This window comes from Solanum tuberosum, unplaced genomic scaffold, assembly GCF_000226075.1.
Source record: "Solanum tuberosum cultivar DM 1-3 516 R44 unplaced genomic scaffold, SolTub_3.0 scf00085, whole genome shotgun sequence".
Classification (NCBI taxonomy): domain Eukaryota; kingdom Viridiplantae; phylum Streptophyta; class Magnoliopsida; order Solanales; family Solanaceae; genus Solanum; species Solanum tuberosum.
Window position 1 is genome coordinate 120692 of NW_006239014.1, and position 20106 is coordinate 140797.

General features: G+C 31.8%; 1 protein-coding gene and 1 long non-coding RNA gene across 4 annotated transcripts; one reads left to right on the forward strand and one right to left on the reverse strand.

Moving 5' to 3' along the window:
• The first annotated feature begins 1315 nt into the window (after positions 1-1315).
• LOC102595754 (glycine-rich domain-containing protein 1-like) lies at positions 1316-7287 on the forward strand. Of its 3 annotated transcripts, none has more exons than XM_015308596.1 (9): positions 1316-1436; positions 1956-2138; positions 2327-2444; positions 2541-2795; positions 3188-3643; positions 4181-4719; positions 5155-5353; positions 5986-6165; positions 6251-7287. In XM_015308596.1, exons 2-9 carry the CDS (start codon positions 1960-1962, stop codon positions 6998-7000), a joined length of 2676 nt encoding a protein of 891 aa, XP_015164082.1. In that variant the 5' UTR covers positions 1316-1436; positions 1956-1959; the 3' UTR covers positions 7001-7287. The 3 variants fall into 3 exon arrangements, with proteins under 3 accessions (XP_015164082.1, XP_015164083.1, XP_006346884.1); XM_015308597.1 differs by having other exon boundaries at positions 1959-2138; XM_006346822.2 differs by having other exon boundaries at positions 1317-1436; positions 6010-6165.
• Positions 7288-10690: 3403 nt separating this feature from the next.
• On the reverse strand, positions 10691-11473 carry LOC102596313 (uncharacterized). Its single transcript, XR_001473415.1, has 3 exons — positions 11319-11473; positions 11080-11173; positions 10691-10979 (listed from the first exon to the last, which is right to left on the reverse strand). It is a non-coding gene; the product is annotated as an uncharacterized lncRNA (long non-coding RNA).
• Between the last annotated feature and the right edge of the window lie 8633 nt (positions 11474-20106).

Genomic DNA, 20106 nt, shown 5'->3' on the forward strand with positions numbered 1-20106 from the left:
TCAAATCATACCTAATTAATTTAATATAATACTAATTAATAATACTAAAATTAAACTTTAAAATATCAAATCATACCTAATTAATTTCAATACCGTAACGGCCCTGATAAATAGTGTGATGCCGGCCACGGAATAAAACAAACTGTTTACTACTATAATGTTGTGTAGTCACGTTATTTGAGTGATTCTTCTGGTTGTACTACAACATACTATGTAGTACATACAAAAATACAAAATGAGCCGTGTGCTTTACTTTTTGTATTTGTTTCTCTCTTATACTTTGGAGTACATGACTACTCTATTACTAACTTATTTCCTCAATACATTACTTGGATGATGTTGAGTGTGGGGCTGGCTTGCGTGTTAGGTGAAGGCATATAATAGTAGTAATAAACAATTTTAACGATGTACCTTTTCTTGTGAATCATGCTCAACTATTTTATTTTTTTAATATAGAGATAAGAATAAAATAAAATATCTATTTTTATTAATATAGCCAAGTAAAATTAATGAAGCCAAAAGAGAACATGTCAATGTCAATAGAAGTTCAGTACCCTTCCCTACCAATAAGGAATCAATAAAACAACTAAAGAAGTCATTGTCAAAAGACTTTTTTTTAATAATTCGATGAGATTTTATCCTTTGAAGAAATTTCCGTTTAAATTCTTGGTAAATTGGTGAGAGAAAGAGAAATAGTATTATTATACATTACAACATAAAATAAGAAGAGTAAATGAAATAAGTAATTTAGAGTAGAATGTGCATGAGTGACAATAGACTACTATAACAACAATATACCTTGAAAAAATTTCATAAGCAGGGTTCGACAAAAATAACATTTACATAATTTTATCCTTAATTTATGAAGTTAGAGAAATGTATTTTTAGTAAGCGTCCATTTTAAGTAGTGCATATTAAAACAAGAGAAAAATACAATAAAAAAATTAAGTCAAGTATGAAATTATGAAAAAAATATAATAGCAACGTCAAAAAACAAATATATCTTGTATCATCTTATATATAATACTGATGTAAGAAGAAATAACACCAATAGAAATTGTGGTAGAGTGATAAATATTTCTTCATTCTTAATTAGAGGTTTCAAAATTGCATTCCCCTAATCATCTTTATTACAGAGTATTTTACCCTACCATATAAGACTTTACAACGTGCATTCGAATTTAATCAAATTTCGAAGGGAAAAGGATCAGGGAGGTAATTTGGTTTGTAAAAGGGTATTTATGTCCAAACATAATATTTTGTACTTGATCGCAATACTCTAAACTATAAGCTGATATCGTACTCTTCATGGTGTACTATAAAATTGGAACTTGCAAACCAAATTACTCCATAAAATATCTTGCATTTCTCAATTAAGAACTCGCCATCTCAGGTGGAGTTCTCCGGCAATCGAACGTCGTCTCTTCCGTTTTCCGGTGAGTCAAAATTCAGAAATCGCTTTTTTACTCTTTCTTCCTTTGCTTCAGGATTTCTCTGTTGCTGTTTGTTTCTTTTTCCGATCAATTGACTTTTGAGTATTAACTGCCCACCAATTGTTCAACGTATCGTTCATCTTTCTAGCTGAGTCTTTGCTGTTAGAGATTCCTAAGCTCTTTACCTAAATTTTGTTCAATTTTTTCTCTTTTTGGTTCTCTTTATTTGACAAGTGTTCTGCGTGCTATGACTTCATTTGGACGTGAAATCAATTTTTCTGCACAGAAAAAGAGTGATCGATGTAATTCAGCGATATTTTTATCTTTTATACACCGGTTCAGTTATCTTTGATAAATCCATAGAAATCATACAAAATGTATTTTTTTAATGTGCTTTTGTAATTTCATTTGTATATTTCTGTTTATCTCACGATGTTGATTTGAGGATAATTTTCCAGTTTCTGAATTGATGTGCTGGAATTTTAGTACTTTTTGATAAACATTCATGCTTCAATTTGACAGTAGAATGGGTATTAGTGAAAAAAGGATGGAGATGAAACAGCAGTTAGAGTGGAATGAAGCTCAGAAGACTCTGATAACTGTGGACCTTGTTGCTGCAGCTAAAGAGCAGCTCAAGTTTCTTGCTACCGTGGATAGAAACCGTTGGCTGTATGAAGGCCGTGGCCTGGATAAAGCCATTCATAGGTCATACATAATCTCTAAGAGTTTGTCCCGTGTTAATTGTTTTTCAACTATGAATACTGATTATTTGAAAAACTTTACTTTGTAAATCATTTTCCTTTTCTTCTGATCTGAGGTAATATTACAAGTTAATGTTTCATTTCTTTAAAAGGTTACTTTAGAGAACATGCAAATTAAAATCCCAATTTCAGGTACTACTCATGTTGGCTACCACTGTTGGCAAAACACTCTGAGTCCCCCTACTTTGACGGACCCTTGGTTGTTCCTTTGGATTGTGAATGGATTTGGCATTGTCACAGGCTCAATCCCGTATGTGTCTTAACTAGTGAAACATTTGTTATTTAAATTCTGTGACTAAAAGCTATTTATTACATACTTAAATGTCCTTTCTGCCGTCTTTTTCAGGTTAGATACAAGACTGACTGTGAGAAATTATATGGGAGAATTCTTGACAACCATGATGTTGTATCTTCTGTGAATGCGAAATCAAAACAGGATACCGAAGAACTGTGGGAACACTTGTATACAAATGAGCCTTATGATTTGGACTCAGCTAGAGCTCTTTCAGAAGATGTCCATGCAAAAGCTATACAAGCTGAAAAGTACAGTGATTATGATCTAGTCTCTGCTGTTACACGGCAAAGCCCATTCTTTTACCAGGTGAGCAAGAGGAGGCTAAGACTCTTTTTTTGTGTATAGCGCATCATATCAGCAGTCAGACTTGTACAGTTCACAAGCTTCTGTTTTGTTTATTTATATGCCAAGTTTGAGAATCAATGGTTATGTCGAACCATATAAACAGAATGGTTTAACACTCATTCTGATAGTGATAGTAAGGAAAATCCAGAGCTGGAAGGTATAAGAGGCATTCCTTTTGCCTGACATCCCATCCTTAAGGATATATATACCTAGGAGGCCAGAGAAAAAACTTCAGCTGTTCTCCTGCTAATTGTTGTCAAAATCATGTTATCCGTAGTGATTCTAGTGGTGTTATTTTTGTTATCTACTCTATTAAGCAGTGATGTAAAAGTTCTTTTATGTCTTTCTTATAGGTGTCTAGACCACACATAAACAACGATCTCTATCTTGAAGGTGCTGTGGCTCGATACAAGGGTTTCTTACATCTGATCCGGAGAAACAAAGAAAGATCGATGAAGAGCTTCACTGTTCCAACTTATGACATAGACCTTATCTGGCATACTCACCAGTTACATCCTGCTTCTTATTGCAAAGACCTTGTTGACATTATGGGTAAGGTTTTAGAACATGATGACACTGACTCAGATCGAACAAAAGGGAAAAAGTTGGATACTGGCTTTTCTCGCACTACAAAGCAGTGGGAAGAAACATATGGTTTAAGATATTGGAGGGCAGGTGCAATGTATAGAGGCAGTTCACCATCTCCTCTTGGGAATTCTTATTACCCCTCCAACCCTGTACGCAAGAACACAGATATTTTCCATGAGCACCAAAAGATAATGCAGTATCCTGAGATGGAAGCAGTAGAAGTAATTTTCAGCATCTTTCTACTTTTAGCTTTGTCATCTCAATATTGTTTACATATTTTGAGATTCAATATAACTGATATATCTAGGATACTTGCATATAATGAATTCCATTTCCAAACTATATCTGAAGGTAATAAGTGCAAGGATGAGTGATCTGGAGAATGTGCTGAAAATCCTAAGTGATCTTTTGTTTTCAATCAGTATGCTATTAACGCTAGAGATTATAGGGGAGCCATATTATTTTATAAGTATATGATTTAAATCCAATGTGGAAAATTATATTACAACTTTAATTCTACGTTGACATTAAAGACAATCATTATCTGTGTCTGGTCTTACTATGACAGGTAGGGTGTCAATTCATTAAACTGTATCGTTCAGGGCCTATCTTGAACATTGCTGCTCCTGATATGAAGAACATTAATGTGTAACCTAGATTTATAGATCACTTCACTTAAAATAATCTACTTGTCTTATTGCTTATGAAGACCTGACTTCCAAGTTGTAACTTTTAGTAACTTCTCCAATTATTTACAGGTTATGTTAGAGCTTGTAGATATCAGAAACTTACCAGAAGGACACAAGGGAAGCTTCTTTGTCTCATTTAGCAAGACTCAGCCTGATAGAATCTTCAATGCAAAGAGAAAACTTACTATTTTGTCCGTCACTGGGGAAAAACAGGTTGCTTATTTCCAATGTGAACCTAATGGGCATCTTCTTTTTGATCTCATGTCCTGCTCATCGTCTGGTTTGCCTATTCCGAAATCTGTTAAATCTGTGGGTTCTGTTAAAGTCTCTTTAGAAGATTTGGTTTGCCCGACTTCAAAACTTACAATGGAAAAGTGGTTGGAAGTTGTGCCAAGCTCTAAAATTGAAACACTAAAGCCAATCTGTTTACGAGTAGCTATCTCAGTTACAACACCTACTGCAGCACCATATGTCTTTCACTTTGTCCGTCCTCGAGCATTCTCCAAAAATTCTTGCTTATTCCCACTTCCTGGAAGGATTCAGCATGCTAAGAATTGGACTCGTGTCATTGATGATGCTGGTGATGAGGTCATTAGCCTTCAAATGAGGTACTTGATGTTTAAGCATTCTATGTTGTTGATCTTATTCCGTATAGGGACTTTAACGTGGATGTGCCTGTTATTGATATACTATCTGCTTTCTTATCTTTGTCCGTTTATTCGTGGTTAACTAAGGAATCATGATAATGATTTCTTGTGGTATCATCTAAAATATTTGCTACTTTGGCATCACCATCAAATTCTCAGAAAGCTTTTTTTACTTCTTTGAAATGAAGTTGGGGGTAATCCTTTTATGAATTCTCTGTTCAGCCTAATTCAGTATTAGGGGACCTATCTGATATTCTAAATGTCATGGGCCCTTGTGTTTGTAGGTGAAAATTTTAAGCGAAACCGATAATTTCACCAAACATGTATGAGAAGTTAGAAAACTGTCATTACCTTTTCTCCTTGCTGCTTGAAATTCTGTTCATGGCTCCACTGTAGGGACTCGAAGAAATCCAAGGGGGAAACTGATTCTACATTGCACAAAGAGGTAGTTGCCGTCAGCAAGTCTAGCGAGGTACATTCTCTTGCTGAGTTAGTAGGGAAAGAGTGGTTGCTGTTAGATGCTCAGTGGTCTCTTCAACTTCAAACATCCAGCAGTGATGATGGCCACCTTTTTGAGTTGGCTGGTCAGAGGAATGTGAGTGTTTATCCGCCACTTCTTCCTTTTTTTTGTTCAAAAACAACAGGAAAGTAGATTACTGTTATCATTTGATGTATACCATTGTCACTCTTACACTCATCTATTAGATGATTTATATGTCCCATCAGATTTTCTGGAAATGCATCTTTGCTGATAGACACCAATTATCATTCATTTAAGATTTTTATTTCACGTTCCTCATTGGGTTTTCCAGGGAACATGGCTTTGCTGCTAACAGTCTAATAGAGCCCTCTAGCTCTCATTATCTTACTATTTTTCTCTTGCGGAAATATTTGGTGTTTGGAACATTACAAAGCTCAGTAGGTATTAAGTTATTAAATTTGGTAGTTGTTCTGGCTGCTGTGAAATGCTATTTATAAGTTGAACAATTTCAGCCACCTTAATACCTATACACTTAATGTCATTAAAGGTGGCCTTCTAAGCAATTTGTAGAGACTGTTTCTGTGTTTTCAATCATTATGAATTTGAGTATTGCGATCAAAGTTCTCTTATACAGCTTCTCATTTACTTACTTATTTCAAAATAATGAAATAGCTGAATTTGTTGGGTGTTACCCATAATTATCATTCCACAAGTTAACATTGTTCTGGATCTCCATGCATTTATAGTTCCCACACTCATATTTTGTCCAGGTGAAATTCTTCCCTGGTCAGAGGCTGGATTATGAGCACAAGCATTGTACAAAGCAAAGGAGTCAAGATGATTTTATGACAGCGGTAGAGTTCTCTGCACAGGATCCTTATGGAAAGGCAGTGGCGTTGGTTGACTTGAAATTTGGAGTTATCAATGTAAGTAATTTTGTTATACTCTTGTTCCAGTATCAACTTGTGGAATCACAGTTCTCTAATAGATATGGTTTCCTTGTAAAATCAGGTGAAAGAGGAGTGGTTTCTTTTGCCTGGTTCTATAACAGCTTTTGTACTTTGTGATACGTTGAAGAAGGAAGGGTATAGTAGCCTGGTAGGCAGTGCCAAACATTCGAAAGAGAAGAATTTTTCCATTCAAGAAACTGATGTGTGCCATGAAGAGGACAACAGAGCTAATCTGGAATCTGAGACAGAGAAGGGGGTGAAGTTGGACCTGGAGGCTACCAAAGGAAGCATTGTAGCACCCGCAAATGAAGCAATCAGTGGAGGCTGCGGTAATCTTATGAAGAGGGGAGCCTGTGGCAGTTGTGGTGCTGTTTGTGGAAACAAACTAAAGAGTGGTGGTTGTGGTGGGTGCGGAAGTGGTGGTTGTGGAAGTATGTTAGAAAGCAGTGGCTGTGGCAGTGGCTGTGGCAGCGGCTGTGGTGGTGGTGGTTGTGGAAGTATGTTAGAAAGCGGCGGCTGTGGTGGCAGCGGTTGTGGAGGCTGTGGTGGTGGTGGTTGTGGAAGTATGTTAGAAAGCGGTGGCTGTGGAGGTTGTGGTGGTGGTGGCTGTGGAAATAGGTTAGAAAGCAGCGGCTGTGGAGGTTGTGGTGGTGGTGGCTGTGGAAATAGGTTAGAAAGTGGCGGCTGTGGAGGTTGTGGTGGTGGTGGTTGTGGAGGGAATAGTTTGAAAAGCAGTGGTTGTGGCGGCTGTGGTGGCGGTGGATGTGGTAATGGTTTGGCATCTATCACAACTGTTGAAGTTAATGCATAAATGACATCCCAAAAGAGGGTAATAATAAAAGTTATCATGCTTTTTATGTTTGTTGAACCCTGTTCAGATTACAACACTAAGCTCTTGATGAGACTCGTGTGTCTTGTAATTAGGATTTCAACTGTTGGAAATGTTTGTTGTATTATTATGAATGTAAAAAGGAAATAATGTGTCAAGAATGAATGCATTATATGTTGTTCTATTGACAGGTTTGTGTGTGTGAAGTAGTACTATTATGGAATAATGCAATGGAGTGCCGTTTGAGCATCTTTTCAATGCTTGATAAATATTGCTCTGAAGCTGAATTAGTTTTGCTCATTTATTTGCTAGTGTTCGTGGCTGGAACCAGTCATTTATCTCCCTCCCAGTTAGCTGCGGCACCTGCCTTGTCTTCTTGGTAAGTTTCTATCTCACTTCATCGCATGACGCTAGTGATTATTTGAATTCATAATCAAGTAGGAAATTTGGGCCATATCTACTTGTAAATGAATAAATCTGGCTGGAAAAACATTGATTTTGTTGAGAGATTTACTGATGCATAAAGTGACTTTACCTGATTAAGTCACACAAAAACCAACTGCTAGTAACTTCTTCTACTTGTTGGTGTGTTGAATACGAGTAATATTTACTTGTCCAAGATTGGAGTAAAATGCTAATGAAAGAAACTAAGAAAGGGAGGGTCTCATTGGTCGAACAAATCCTTTGCGCAGTTATAGTTTAGTTCCAATGGTTTGTATATGGAAGAATTCCATCAGTACCCAAGTGGCCATTATGTGTTATGGTTGTCCTGTTAATATAAAGAGACTAAACTCCTTCGATGGTTTGTCATTAGAAATAATTACTAGAAAGGTGTCTGCTTAATACTTTTATTACTGAACAATATAATTAGGAAAAGAGAATCATGTCAATTGTATTTCTAAGAGATATTATTTGAAAAATGAGATTATCGAACGCATGCTTTTTAAGAGATGTGATTTGAAAAAAGTGTGTATATAAGTAACTCTTACACACTATATATATATAATATAAAGTTTATACATTGTGTATATAGATGTATAATGTTGTATACTGAATGTATAAGCGTTGTTGCAAAAAAAAAAAAAAAAAAAAAAAAAAAAAAAAAAAAAAAAAAAAAAGAGGCTATGCGGGTGTAATGTGAAATTATGGGCTACGTAGATGTAATATTTTGTATTGAACAGTAGATTTTATAAAAATTCCCTTTAAATGTTACTATTATTCTCAAATAATATGGAAAATGAGCCCTATTAATTGAAATGATCTTTGACAATATTACTGATGTCTACGATAAAATGATTGGAAAACATTTTTTCTTATTTTGCTAGTGTGCTAAATTTGACAATAATGATAATGTGACGTATGTGGGGGAAATAATACATAATGGGAAGAGAAAAAAAATTATATCTTCTGTGATAAGAAAGAGGTAATAGATATATTGCGGAAAAAATATAAAAATGGTTTGGAATATGAATATAGTTTGTGAAGATATTTGATTATAGCTTCATATCTAGATCATGTTGTGTTCAACACACCCCTAAGATCTTTAATTATATTGCTTTTAACTTAGCAACTTCTTTTATTTTATTTCTTGGTACATGAATTTTCTTAGGAGATGATATCCCCGAATCGAATTGTTATATGCTTCTTAATTTGAACATATCATATCTTAAATGAATTAATAGATAAATAATTATATAACAATTAGTCAAGTCATTCAAAAAAAAAACGTATCTGGTCATTTCTTCTCCTAACAGTAACCTATTTGGAAAATTCAAACATGATAGAGACATGTACCTATTTTCTTACTAATATTAATGAGATATGAGACTTTTAACTCATCGAAATTTTAAAAATATCTTTTTTTTATCTTGTATAAAATTATGCGTTGCTTCTCACTCAACATAACATGCATATTATTTGTTTGTGAATATATATGATCAAAATGTGTTTTTAATGTATGGATTTTGATTTCATTTAGCATACATTATGTTCATTTCCACTAGGTTTACTCCTTACGAATCAAATGAAATCAAAATTCATATATGTCAAGGACAATCTTGATCACTTTTATATGTATTAAATAATTAATACTGCCAATCAAAAACTGCATTTCAACTAATAACTTTTAAGGAATTACTTGGATCAGAGCAAGTTAAGGTTATTTATTTATTTTTCGATATTTAGTTTTATATATATATATAAAAAATATATATACTAAACGTTTGATATTTTGAGCATCTTAATAAGTTATTTATAGATTCTTACACAACTATATAAGTATTATTTATGAGGAAAAAATCAATCCAATGTTGAGTTAATTGATATTGATGTTTGTGTGGAGATTCAAATCCTTTAAATTCCAACAAAACATGGATTCATGTGTTACTCATGTTCTTGTTTACGTTGCAATATAAGTTATACTCTCTTTGTCCAACAATACCTTATTCATCGTGGACTTTACACACTTTTTTAAAAACTATAAATGTAAGAATAATTTTACTATATCACTCTTTGAATATAATAAATATAATATTTTGAAAAATTTACTCTCTCACGGTTTTTAAGAAAAACCATATTAAAGGATTACAAGGGAAAAAATTAACTAAATTTACCTTAAAGATAAATAATTTAAGATAACTATATTTAGACAAATAACATATAATTTGAGATAGATGAGGTACATACACAATCTGATAGTATCACTAATTTTAAAAATATAATTAGTAAAGTACTACAAATATTTGGTGATGATTTCACTAATCAATGCGATTTAGAAACAATACAGTTAAAGAAATATTTATAAGAAACCCCAAAATTCATTTTAGAAGTAGTTTTATTACAAAATACTCCATAGAATTTCTTTTTCACTCCTTAGGTCTATTTTTTTTACCGATGAAGTTAAAAGTAACCAATTTCGAAAAGAGTGTCATTTCGTCAATAATGCTGGCCAGAATTATGTGTTACGCTTCTCCCAATAATTTAAAGAGACCTCACTCCTTCATAGTAATATTTTTGTGATTAGAAAAAAAAATCCATTTGATTGAGAATTCAAATTATTTTTTATGCAAGAAAGTCAAGTTACAATAAAGTGTTTCTGGTTCATTCTTTGTCCATTTGGAAAATTCAAACCTGATGGAGACATGGAGGGACCCCAACACTAGTAGCTACTACATTACTTATGTTCACTTTCAAACATAATTATTCTCTCACCGAAAGTTGAAAATTATGCGTAGCTTTTCTAATTTTGTGTGCAATCTTACTAGCTCTCGAGTAATTCAAATTCGTATAGAATAAATTAATTACAAAATAAAAGGTTGATCTCTACCAAAATAAATTTTGAGGTTACATATAAATGCGCTTGAAGGAGAGGATCAAATTGTAAATGAAAGAAATTAGATATGGAACAATCTTTAGTGCAAATTGTGTTGATAATTATGTAGATGCCTCTACAAAAACAGAGGTGATTGAGCTGTTGGGACTGAAATAATCAGGGCATTGTGCGCAAGCTAATAATTACAAAATATATTAGTGAAAAATCAAATGACAAAGAAAATTATACTAAAACATTCATAATATATTGTTTGGTCATTTAATAGCGGCCTATATAAAAGAAACTAATGTAAAATCTAAATTGTTGAGAGAAAAATCTCCTCCTAATAAAACAAGACTTTATAATCGACTAATGAATGATATTGCATATATTATGATATGAGAAGAATGATCTTTAATTTATAAAAATTCAAACTTTTCTTCTAAAAAAAAAAACCAAATATAAAAGAGAGATTTATATTAGACAAAATTAAAACTCAAATATGATAAAAACACGAGACAACCAACTTTGAAGCAACGAACAAGGACTAACATTCTGAGAGATCTAATAATAGTTTATCAACAGATGAAGAGGATAGAAGGGTCACAGCAACACTCATCAATCAGGAAACAGCAACACAAAGCTGCCAGACTGCACCAACGTAAGTAAACACAGAGACGGATTCAAAATTTAAATAAATACAGTATCCAAAATTCGCGGAAAAAACAACAACAAAAGAAGGGGCACTTACCATCCCTCAAGAAAGCCAGGTTCCCTTCTTGGAGGAGGAGCTGCATAATAATATTGAGGTGGTGGAGGCATCACTGGAGGACCTTGATAATAACCTATACAACACCACCATTAATTAATTAAAATCAATTGAGGGAGCTGTGTGTATTAATTAAGGTTGATTAACCAAAAAGAAGTCAAAATTAAAGTAGATTAATTAAGATTAATAGTAGTATATAGGAAATTAAAAGTTAAATATACCTTGAGCAGGGTAGGGATGTGCATACTTTGGTGGCTCACTCATCCTTAATTCCAAACTTCTTCACAATATCTCACTGAGATAAATATATGTTTGTTGTAAAGAAATACTATAACAAGAATATTTATATACAACCACACAGAGATTTTCATTTTAGTCTTTTTCAAAAAATAAATAAAATTAATTTTTTTTAATTTTTTTTTTATCTTTTTCACATTACTATCCTCTAGCTTTATTAGGTATATAGGACGTAAATTTGTGTCCCTACAAATGATGTCAATTGACAATGGTTATTACATGATACCTTTTTTTGTTTAACAAGTAGGTACACAAAATAAAAAAATTCAATAACACTCTATACTTTGTCTTGGTATGGTGGAGCAGTTGCAATTTGTCCTTTGGCCAGAAAATTTCTATAGTGGAACTGGTTTATTGGAATGAGTGACTTAGCAAAATCATCACATTACATTGGATATATAGTGAAGTATATATTCAGAACTACTGAGATGAGCATCAATATGAGATGTGGTGGGAACATTGGATCCCTCTATCATTAGTTAGAAATTTCGAATTTGAGTTATGAATAATTTAAATTAATCAAACTATAATATAGATTTCGAATACCGAGTGTGTGGAAATCAAAAAACAAATAAGTTGAAATGAGCACTATTTCTCACCAAAAAGAAAAGAATAGAATAGTTACAAATTCGGCTTTGGGTTATCACAATCAATAGAAAGTAAAACCTTTTTAGATTTTACATTTCTCCTTTTAATCGTACAAGTTAGAGAAAAATAATTCTTTCTTCTAAGCCTCTAGTATCCGAAGTCTACTGATCCCATTAATTTAGATTAGCATCGCACAACATATATCGTAGTGTGTGCACTTTAATTTGGAGAGAGTCAAACAAGTGTGCTAACTAGGCCTCTGAGCTAGCCCATTGAATTAGGCAGCCCAACTTGGCAATGAACATTACAAACATATGGTTGAAGCTCTATCATCAGGCGTTGGCCCAAAATCCAAATGCAGCCTACGTCTGGCCTGAAAAATGGACCATTTGCCAATGGACTTTTAACACATTTGATCGCTCGATAAGAAATAATTATAGCAGTTGGCCAATAATATACAATTCATACGATGATGTCTGACCCAACATACATAAGAAGTGCTCGGGACGTAACCCATACATCAAGTTCAGTTATTCTTGAATGCTACATAAATTTCAAAGGAGTAACGTAAAGATTACTTTCCTAGTATAGAAAAGGACATGTTGATGCTAGTAAAAAAATTAGTTGTACCGAGTATTTACATCAAATCAATGAATGCATAACATGTGTTAAAATTTTCAACATCTATCACTTAAACATATATAATTAACTATTGTATGTTTTTACTTTATTAAATCACTCAACTATAGTTAGATTCCATCGATAAATATCTAATGCGGATAAGTTTTTACCGATGCTTCCATGCCTTGTAATGATTATTGCATCGAATATTTGCAAAATTTGCCTAACAAATATAATATTCATATAGCAAATCGTTAAAAGTGACAAAAGTCTCACATTGATGGTTAATAAAATGAGTGGACTCATTATAAGGGCTTCACAATTCATCTCTTTTTGAGCTAGCTTTTAGGGTGTGAGTTAGGCCAAAACCTAATTTAACATGGTCTCAAAGCAGAACTCTATCTCACCCAATATTATACGCCTGAAATGCACAAGTCATGCAGACTGCAGAGTTTATCATTATTAGAACCAAATGCTATTCAACTAATTCTTATATATATGCGATGAATAACAGCACTTGAATTGTTATCTCTTGTTCAGCTTAAGGACATTATTATCTTTAAATATTCTTATACACATACTGTTACGCGCGTGCAGGGAAGTAGTTCCACTTTCTTTGCCACATCACATTTAAGGGAATATAAAATTCAATTGAAACTAAATTAGAGAGCTAAATAATTACCCGTAAAGTTAAAGTGTCAAAGTAAGTTTCGCTGCCAAGTTCAAGAGAGATTTTATGTATTTTCTCAATAAGTTATAATACAAACATAATTTTGATTGAATAGTAATAAAGATTCCAAACCCGTGACATATATATATTCAATGTTATATGCAGAGAGCATGATAGGATGTTGTTACGGCACTTGTTGGCCTCTTTAGTCTTTCCCTCAAAAATGTTAATATTAGGCGTTTCAGAATGTTACTATTGGTCAAACACAGTGGCAAACACACCTTTTACATACTACACATTTTATTTCGTTACGTTCCATGAAAAAAGAAAAAAACTTACTTTAATATATTTATAAATATTGAAGAAAAAAAAAAGGTTCTCAAGATTTAGGATCTATGTAGCATGTCTTCATTTTCTTATTCATAGGTTTGTATCAATTAAGTTTTGTCTACTTTTAATGAGTAATTGTTTACATTTTATCCATCTGTTTTAACTTGATATCTTTGCGGGAGTTATATCTCAACCTTATTGGTAACTCTATAGAAGAAAGAAATCGCAGCACTAGGATAGTCCAAGACAGAGGCGGACCCACCTGTTTTGGTGAGGGTGCACGTGCACCAGTGGCGGAGTCAGAATTTTTAATAAGGGGGTTTAAAATCTGAGAAGTAAATACACGAACTAGTGGAAGGGGGGTCGACATCTATTATACATACCTAAAAATTAATTTTAACATTGTATAAATAGTAATATTTTCCGCCGAGGGGGTTCGGATGAACCCCCTAAATATATGTTGCCTCCGCCCTTGACGTGCACCGGTTAAATTTTAAAAAAATCATGTATATATATGTATATTATTGTATATATATCTTAAGAAACTAGCAGAAAGCAGGATATATTTAATAGTACACCCATAAATACAATAGAAGTGCCCTTGTGCAGCTGGTACAAGGTACTGAAATCACCCGCAAGACCAAGGTTCGAACCCAGCTTAGCACCTATTACATTCAAAGTTTTCAAAACTTGGGTTCGCCTCTGATCCGGTTGAAATCAATTAGAAATAAACATCAAATTGGAATAGAAAGGATTAACTTTAATTAAAATTACGAGCAGTTATCAAATTGGAAGACAAAATGTGATAATAGGCTGACACTGTGTTTGCAAAGTTTTGGCGTACACAACTTATCTTGACTGACAATTGGGTCCATCAAATCGTTTTGAGTTTTTCTGGGGAATGACAAAAGACCAAGCCCACTAAATATTTTAATGGGCCTACAGGTTTTCTTCTTCAACAATCACTCTTTTCCAATTAAATTCTCTGTCTATTTTTACTTGTCCATTATACTAAAAAAAAATATTATTTAATAAGAGATATTTTACCCTTTTTATCTATTTTACCCTTGGTATTAAATACTACTCAATATCTAATACATTTCTCAAAGCAGTAAATTTAACATATTCAAAGGGTGATATAGTATTAGTAATATTATCCCTATTATTTATTGTTTAATAAGTTGTGTGCCAAGTCAATATATAACAACTATTATAGACACATGGAGTAGAAAGTATGGTAATGACGCAGATCGGTTCGATTCAATTTTATATATTATTAATTTGATTTATTGATTTTTAGTTTGTGAATACGTTAAATTGATTACAAAATTAATATGATATTTATTATCAATTTTTAGTCTATTAAGATTTAATGTTTGGTTTAACCAATAGAAAAAAAAAATCATATGATTATATGTGCATAATCTTCATAAAATACAGAAATAGTAGTAAAAACAAAAGTGTAGTATAAATTTTTACATTGATCACTTTTATTTAAGCCAAGATTTTTTTGAATTTCTTCTAAGGAGTCATGTAATAAATTGTGAAAATAAGATTAATTATCTGTTTTTGTCATAATCAAATCTAGAAGGGAGAAGAGAAGGTAATACTCATTTGTGTTGAGAAGAAAGAAGATATCACAATAAAGAGGCTACCTTTCGGGCTGAAAGTAATACTAAAATTTAGAAAATATATAATTGGTAAAGTATTAAAGTTATTGTGATATTATTAGGACTAAAATAGTTAAAATACAAAATCGTTTAAAATTCATTAACCCAATAACTCGATAACAATAAATTAATTGTTTTTTTTTTGTATTTGCACCCATCCAACCTTTTCTAGTTAAATCAACTTGAGGTTTGTATTACTCAATAAACGACCCATACATGGACATGACAAAATAAACATGGAGAAAATTAGGACAAAAAGAATCATAAAAAGTGTCACTTATATATATGGGTATACTCTCTCTATATTACCATATATATAATTTGCTAAACCAAAAAAAACAGATAATTATTCATAAAATGTAAAATTTATAAATTATATATTGAAAATAAGATAAACTACTTGTTTTAACAAGTAAAAATTACCTTGATACAAAAAAGATAAAAAAAAAATCAACGATATCATGATATATAGGTAATTGAACTATTTTTTTATTTGTACGTGTCATCCTTACACAAGGGTCATGCTAATCTTCTCTGTATCGTTTTGATTTTATCAACGGAAAAGACTTGTATATAAGTAAAAAAAAAAAGCATATGCTAACATGTTTTGTTTCAATAGACTACTTTAATTAGCTGGAGAATTTTTGTTTTTCATACTTTTTTTACATTCGACAATTTGGTACGTACGTTCTCACGTGAACCATTTACCTTGTTAATCTTACATGATTGCATCTTCTCTGTTACCAAAAAAAACAAGGTTTAGAGAATAATATTACATGATGGTTGATTAGACTATTGAGGACTAAAAGGACAAATGTTAAATTATTACTCTCTTCGTTTCATTTTATGTAATAAGTATCATTTAACTTGGTATCATATTTAAGAAAAAAATGAAGATTTTTAAAATTTGTGGTTCAAAATAATTCTTAGATATTTGTATAGTTATAAATTAATTCATTAAGGATAAAAAAGAAATTTTAAAATCAAATTATTTCTAGTTATAATAAGATAATATTCATTTTGAGATGAACTAAAAAGGAATTATAAAAGGAAAATTATATTGAATATATATTTTAATTAAAGGGAGGACTAAAGTGTTTGGAAGAGGGAGAATCAATTCTGAATGAAGTACTACAAAGTATGACATTACTTCTCTTTTTCTACTAACAAATTATGCATTTGCCTAAACTATGTTGAGAAATTTTCGACCACAAGTATAGATTCTTCTTTTTCTTTTTAAGGGGAGAATTTTCTGTCATAATAGGTTTCAGAATTATTTTTTTTAAAAACTATTAAATATATCTTTAAATTATTTTAAATAGATTAAATTTACTCCATTATATTTTCAGGGATTTTATATCTTAAAAGGTCATTGAACTATGATAATTTATTTAAGAAAGTCATTGAACTTTGTTTTATATCAATAAAATCAGTTAACACTTTTATCAAATTCCAAAATTCATGTAGACAGCCATATTAACAGCTCTATCCATCCTTTCTGATTTTGAGTATTGAAGAAATTAATGGCCACAAATTTACAAGGTAGAGTTTCATATAAAACCATAAATGCACTAAAAAGAAATTAACCAAAAATCTTAATGGACTTGGAAAGACAAATTAAGTAAAAATATCATAATTATTGGAACTTTATGGCTTATCTACGTAGTCATCTCTTCATGTCATTATCAAAATCTAAAGCAAGATTATGCACCTCCTTTAAATCACATCATGATCCTCGAATTCCACCTCCCATAATTTTTTTTGTTTTCTAAGTTCGATTAATTTGCATAGCAATTTTCTCAATTAATTAGCTTCTCTTTTTAAATTTCCTTTATATAATAGTATTAGTCTCCCATATAAAAATTATTTTGACTTTATATTACTGTTATTTAATTAGTAGCTACATAATTGTTATCATTATGATATATATCATATAAACTCACGAGAGTACATTGTCACATATTTAGGACTTAAACATATTGCGCGTGTACGTATTATTGAACATCGTGTAACAATCATCTTTTATAATAATATTTTATGTAACCGCTAGCACAACTACACTCCAACACCCCTATAGTGTAATAGTCTGAACTAAACGAAATTCTTATCAATCTTGTTCAGTTTCTACTACAATTTCTAGGAATTTATAACCATGTAACTTTTTTTTATTGATTGGACAAGTGAAGGACAAGGTAATTATATTTTTCATTCTTATCAATCATGAAAAAGGTAGTAATATTCTCCTCATCATCAGAGCCAACTGAAGCAACGTACTCATATTTGTGGTAAATTCTTCTCCCATAGCACAAGCAAAGATGCAATTCTTTGCAAGTACCTACCAGCCACCACACGCAATTTATCACACATGCATATACTAGAATAAAAATACTTTCTAGTGGCAATAGATATACATATTTACAAAGCGTGTTAAAACTTTTATCAGCAATATAGTTCATTGCAGTTAGTTTCAATATCGTTATAAGCTTTAGCGGTATTTACAAAAAATATTAAAATGTAACTGGCACTAGTAAAGTAGTAATTGTCGCTAAAAAACATAATCAATAGTAATTAAACTGTCACCGTTAATTGATTAGTGGCTAAAAACTAAAATTATTTTTGGTGTATGTGATATTAGTTTTCCTTCATATTAGTGCAAGCAGTAGTACTATCAGCACACTTGTGGTGGACACTAGACAAGGCAATGTAATAGTAATTAATATATTGTATGTGCTCTAATTATAATTATGTCATAAAGTTTGATTGTAATATAGTTGGCAAATGTGAGTGGAATAATTATTGCTCTAGGATTGTAGCTTCAAATCCTCAGTAGCACTTTAACTTTCTTTTACCTTGATGAATGGGTGGTTACCTTTTTTTTCTTCTTCTTTGTTTTATGAATTTGATATTCAAAATTAACTAGCGTGATTTATGGGTGGTTGGTATTCTTTTGTAAGTGGTTTGGCCAATCCGAATTTAATCACGCTAGTTAATTTTGAATATCAAATTCGTAAAACAAAGAAAGAAAAATATAAACATTACTTTACTACTTAGATGAGTGGGAGCAAATACAACGGAAGATTGCATGGGACTGACCAACCGATGTAAACTATATCAAAAAATGATTTTTTTGCGATAATTAATTAATAAGTAATATCTTAATTATATTGTGTTAAATATATTGAACCTTCTGGCAGCTACATAAGCCCGCCCCTAAACCTAGAAAATAAATTATGTTATTAGAATCATATTTCAATACACAAATTCCCAGTGTCACCCTTAACTTTCTTAATATCCTAGTAAATGTTTATAGCTTCGTTGGACAACTTACTTCTTGTTCTTGAAAATGATAAAATCTTTTAATAAAGACCCATTTAATCTCTTAGTATCCCAACCAAATTCAAATTTACCATGCCAATAAGTTAGTAATTTTGAATACCAAATTCCTAAAACAAATATTTTAAAAAAAAGACAATATAAACGTTAATGCTATAGGTTGGCAAGGAAACAAAAACAAAGGAGGACCGGAAGAGTAGTGGCAACAACCAACATTATTAACGTTTGTAATATATTACTAGTCCTTTCTGCTACATTATACTCCCCTAGCCAAATAAAGAAATAAGAATAACAATAATCGTACACAAAATCAAGTAATTTGGACCCTCACCTTTTCAATCGTACTACATATATATTTTTTTTAACCCCAGGATATAACTCGCAGCTGCTACAACTTCTGTCACAGTTTCTGCCCTTCGGGTGAGCACTCTGTGGTGAACACTTTGTGCGCACTGGATAAACCCTCCGTGTAATAGCCTGCAAACCACACAGGGAATATAAACCGCACTAGGCAAGCCCTATGCGACAGACTCGACTCAAAAAGCATTGAAGGGGGATCGATCCCGAATCATTCATGTGGATAATCACCCTCAAAACCAATTGAGTCATCCCGAAGGACATTGTACTACATATTGAAATAAAGAAAATGAGTCTATTAGTAAAAAAAAAATAAAAAAAACGCCCATAGAAAGTGGTTTTGCCCGTAAAAAATATTGTGTGCTACCTGCTGTCCCACAACCTAACCTTCCTAGGTTTTCTGTGTGGCGCCACAAAACACAGCTCATGAGTCATATGCCGGACATATTTTTCATAGTTTTTTATTCGATGATCAATATTAATATTAAAGTTTAATTAATTTAAATTTATATCGCGTAAAGTTTCATTTAAGAAAAAATACTTTTTTATCAAAACTTTTTTTTAAAGTTCAAATGTAAGATTTCTAATTAAAAAAAGTAGCACTCATTTTCGGTGTATCACATCCTTTGGTGATGATATTATTCCCTTATTGCTTTCTCAAAACTTTGAAAATTTGTTGTTAGAAACTCAATATATATTATTTTAATGTAAAATAATAATATGTATATTTAATAATAGAAAGTGTACTGTTGCGAGTTTTAAACTTGTCGTGAAAATAGTTTTCTTGAATCAAAGATCTATTCAACATAATTTTTCTACCCGAGTGGCGAATTTATAGCTTAAAAATGAGACACAAAAACTCGTGGCTTTTTCATAAAAAATAGATATTAAATATAGTTTTAAAATTAATATAACATTATCCGCTAAAACTCATGCTAAAAGAAGAATAAATAATGCATGCGCTTAATTAAATATTAAAATATTTTTCTAAAAAACTAGTGATCAATTCTCACTTAATATATATACCGTTATGTTCAAAAATTATAAATTCAGATGGGGAGTAAGCCTGCATTATTGCTATTTGTGCCCTACAAATAACAAGTTCTTGTAATAAAATTTTACTTCACGAACGGTATAGTATTA

Excerpts from the sequence above, each read along its gene's own strand:
- LOC102595754 (XM_015308596.1), top strand. The coding sequence starts at position 1,960 with ATGGGTATTAGTGAAAAAAGGATGGAGATGAAACAGCAGTTAGAGTGG. Across the intron at positions 3,644-4,180 it reads CTGAGATGGAAGCAGTAGAA|GTTATGTTAGAGCTTGTAGA; the intron begins GTAATTTTCAGC and ends AATTATTTACAG. Across the intron at positions 6,166-6,250 it reads TGAAATTTGGAGTTATCAAT|GTGAAAGAGGAGTGGTTTCT; the intron begins GTAAGTAATTTT and ends TTGTAAAATCAG.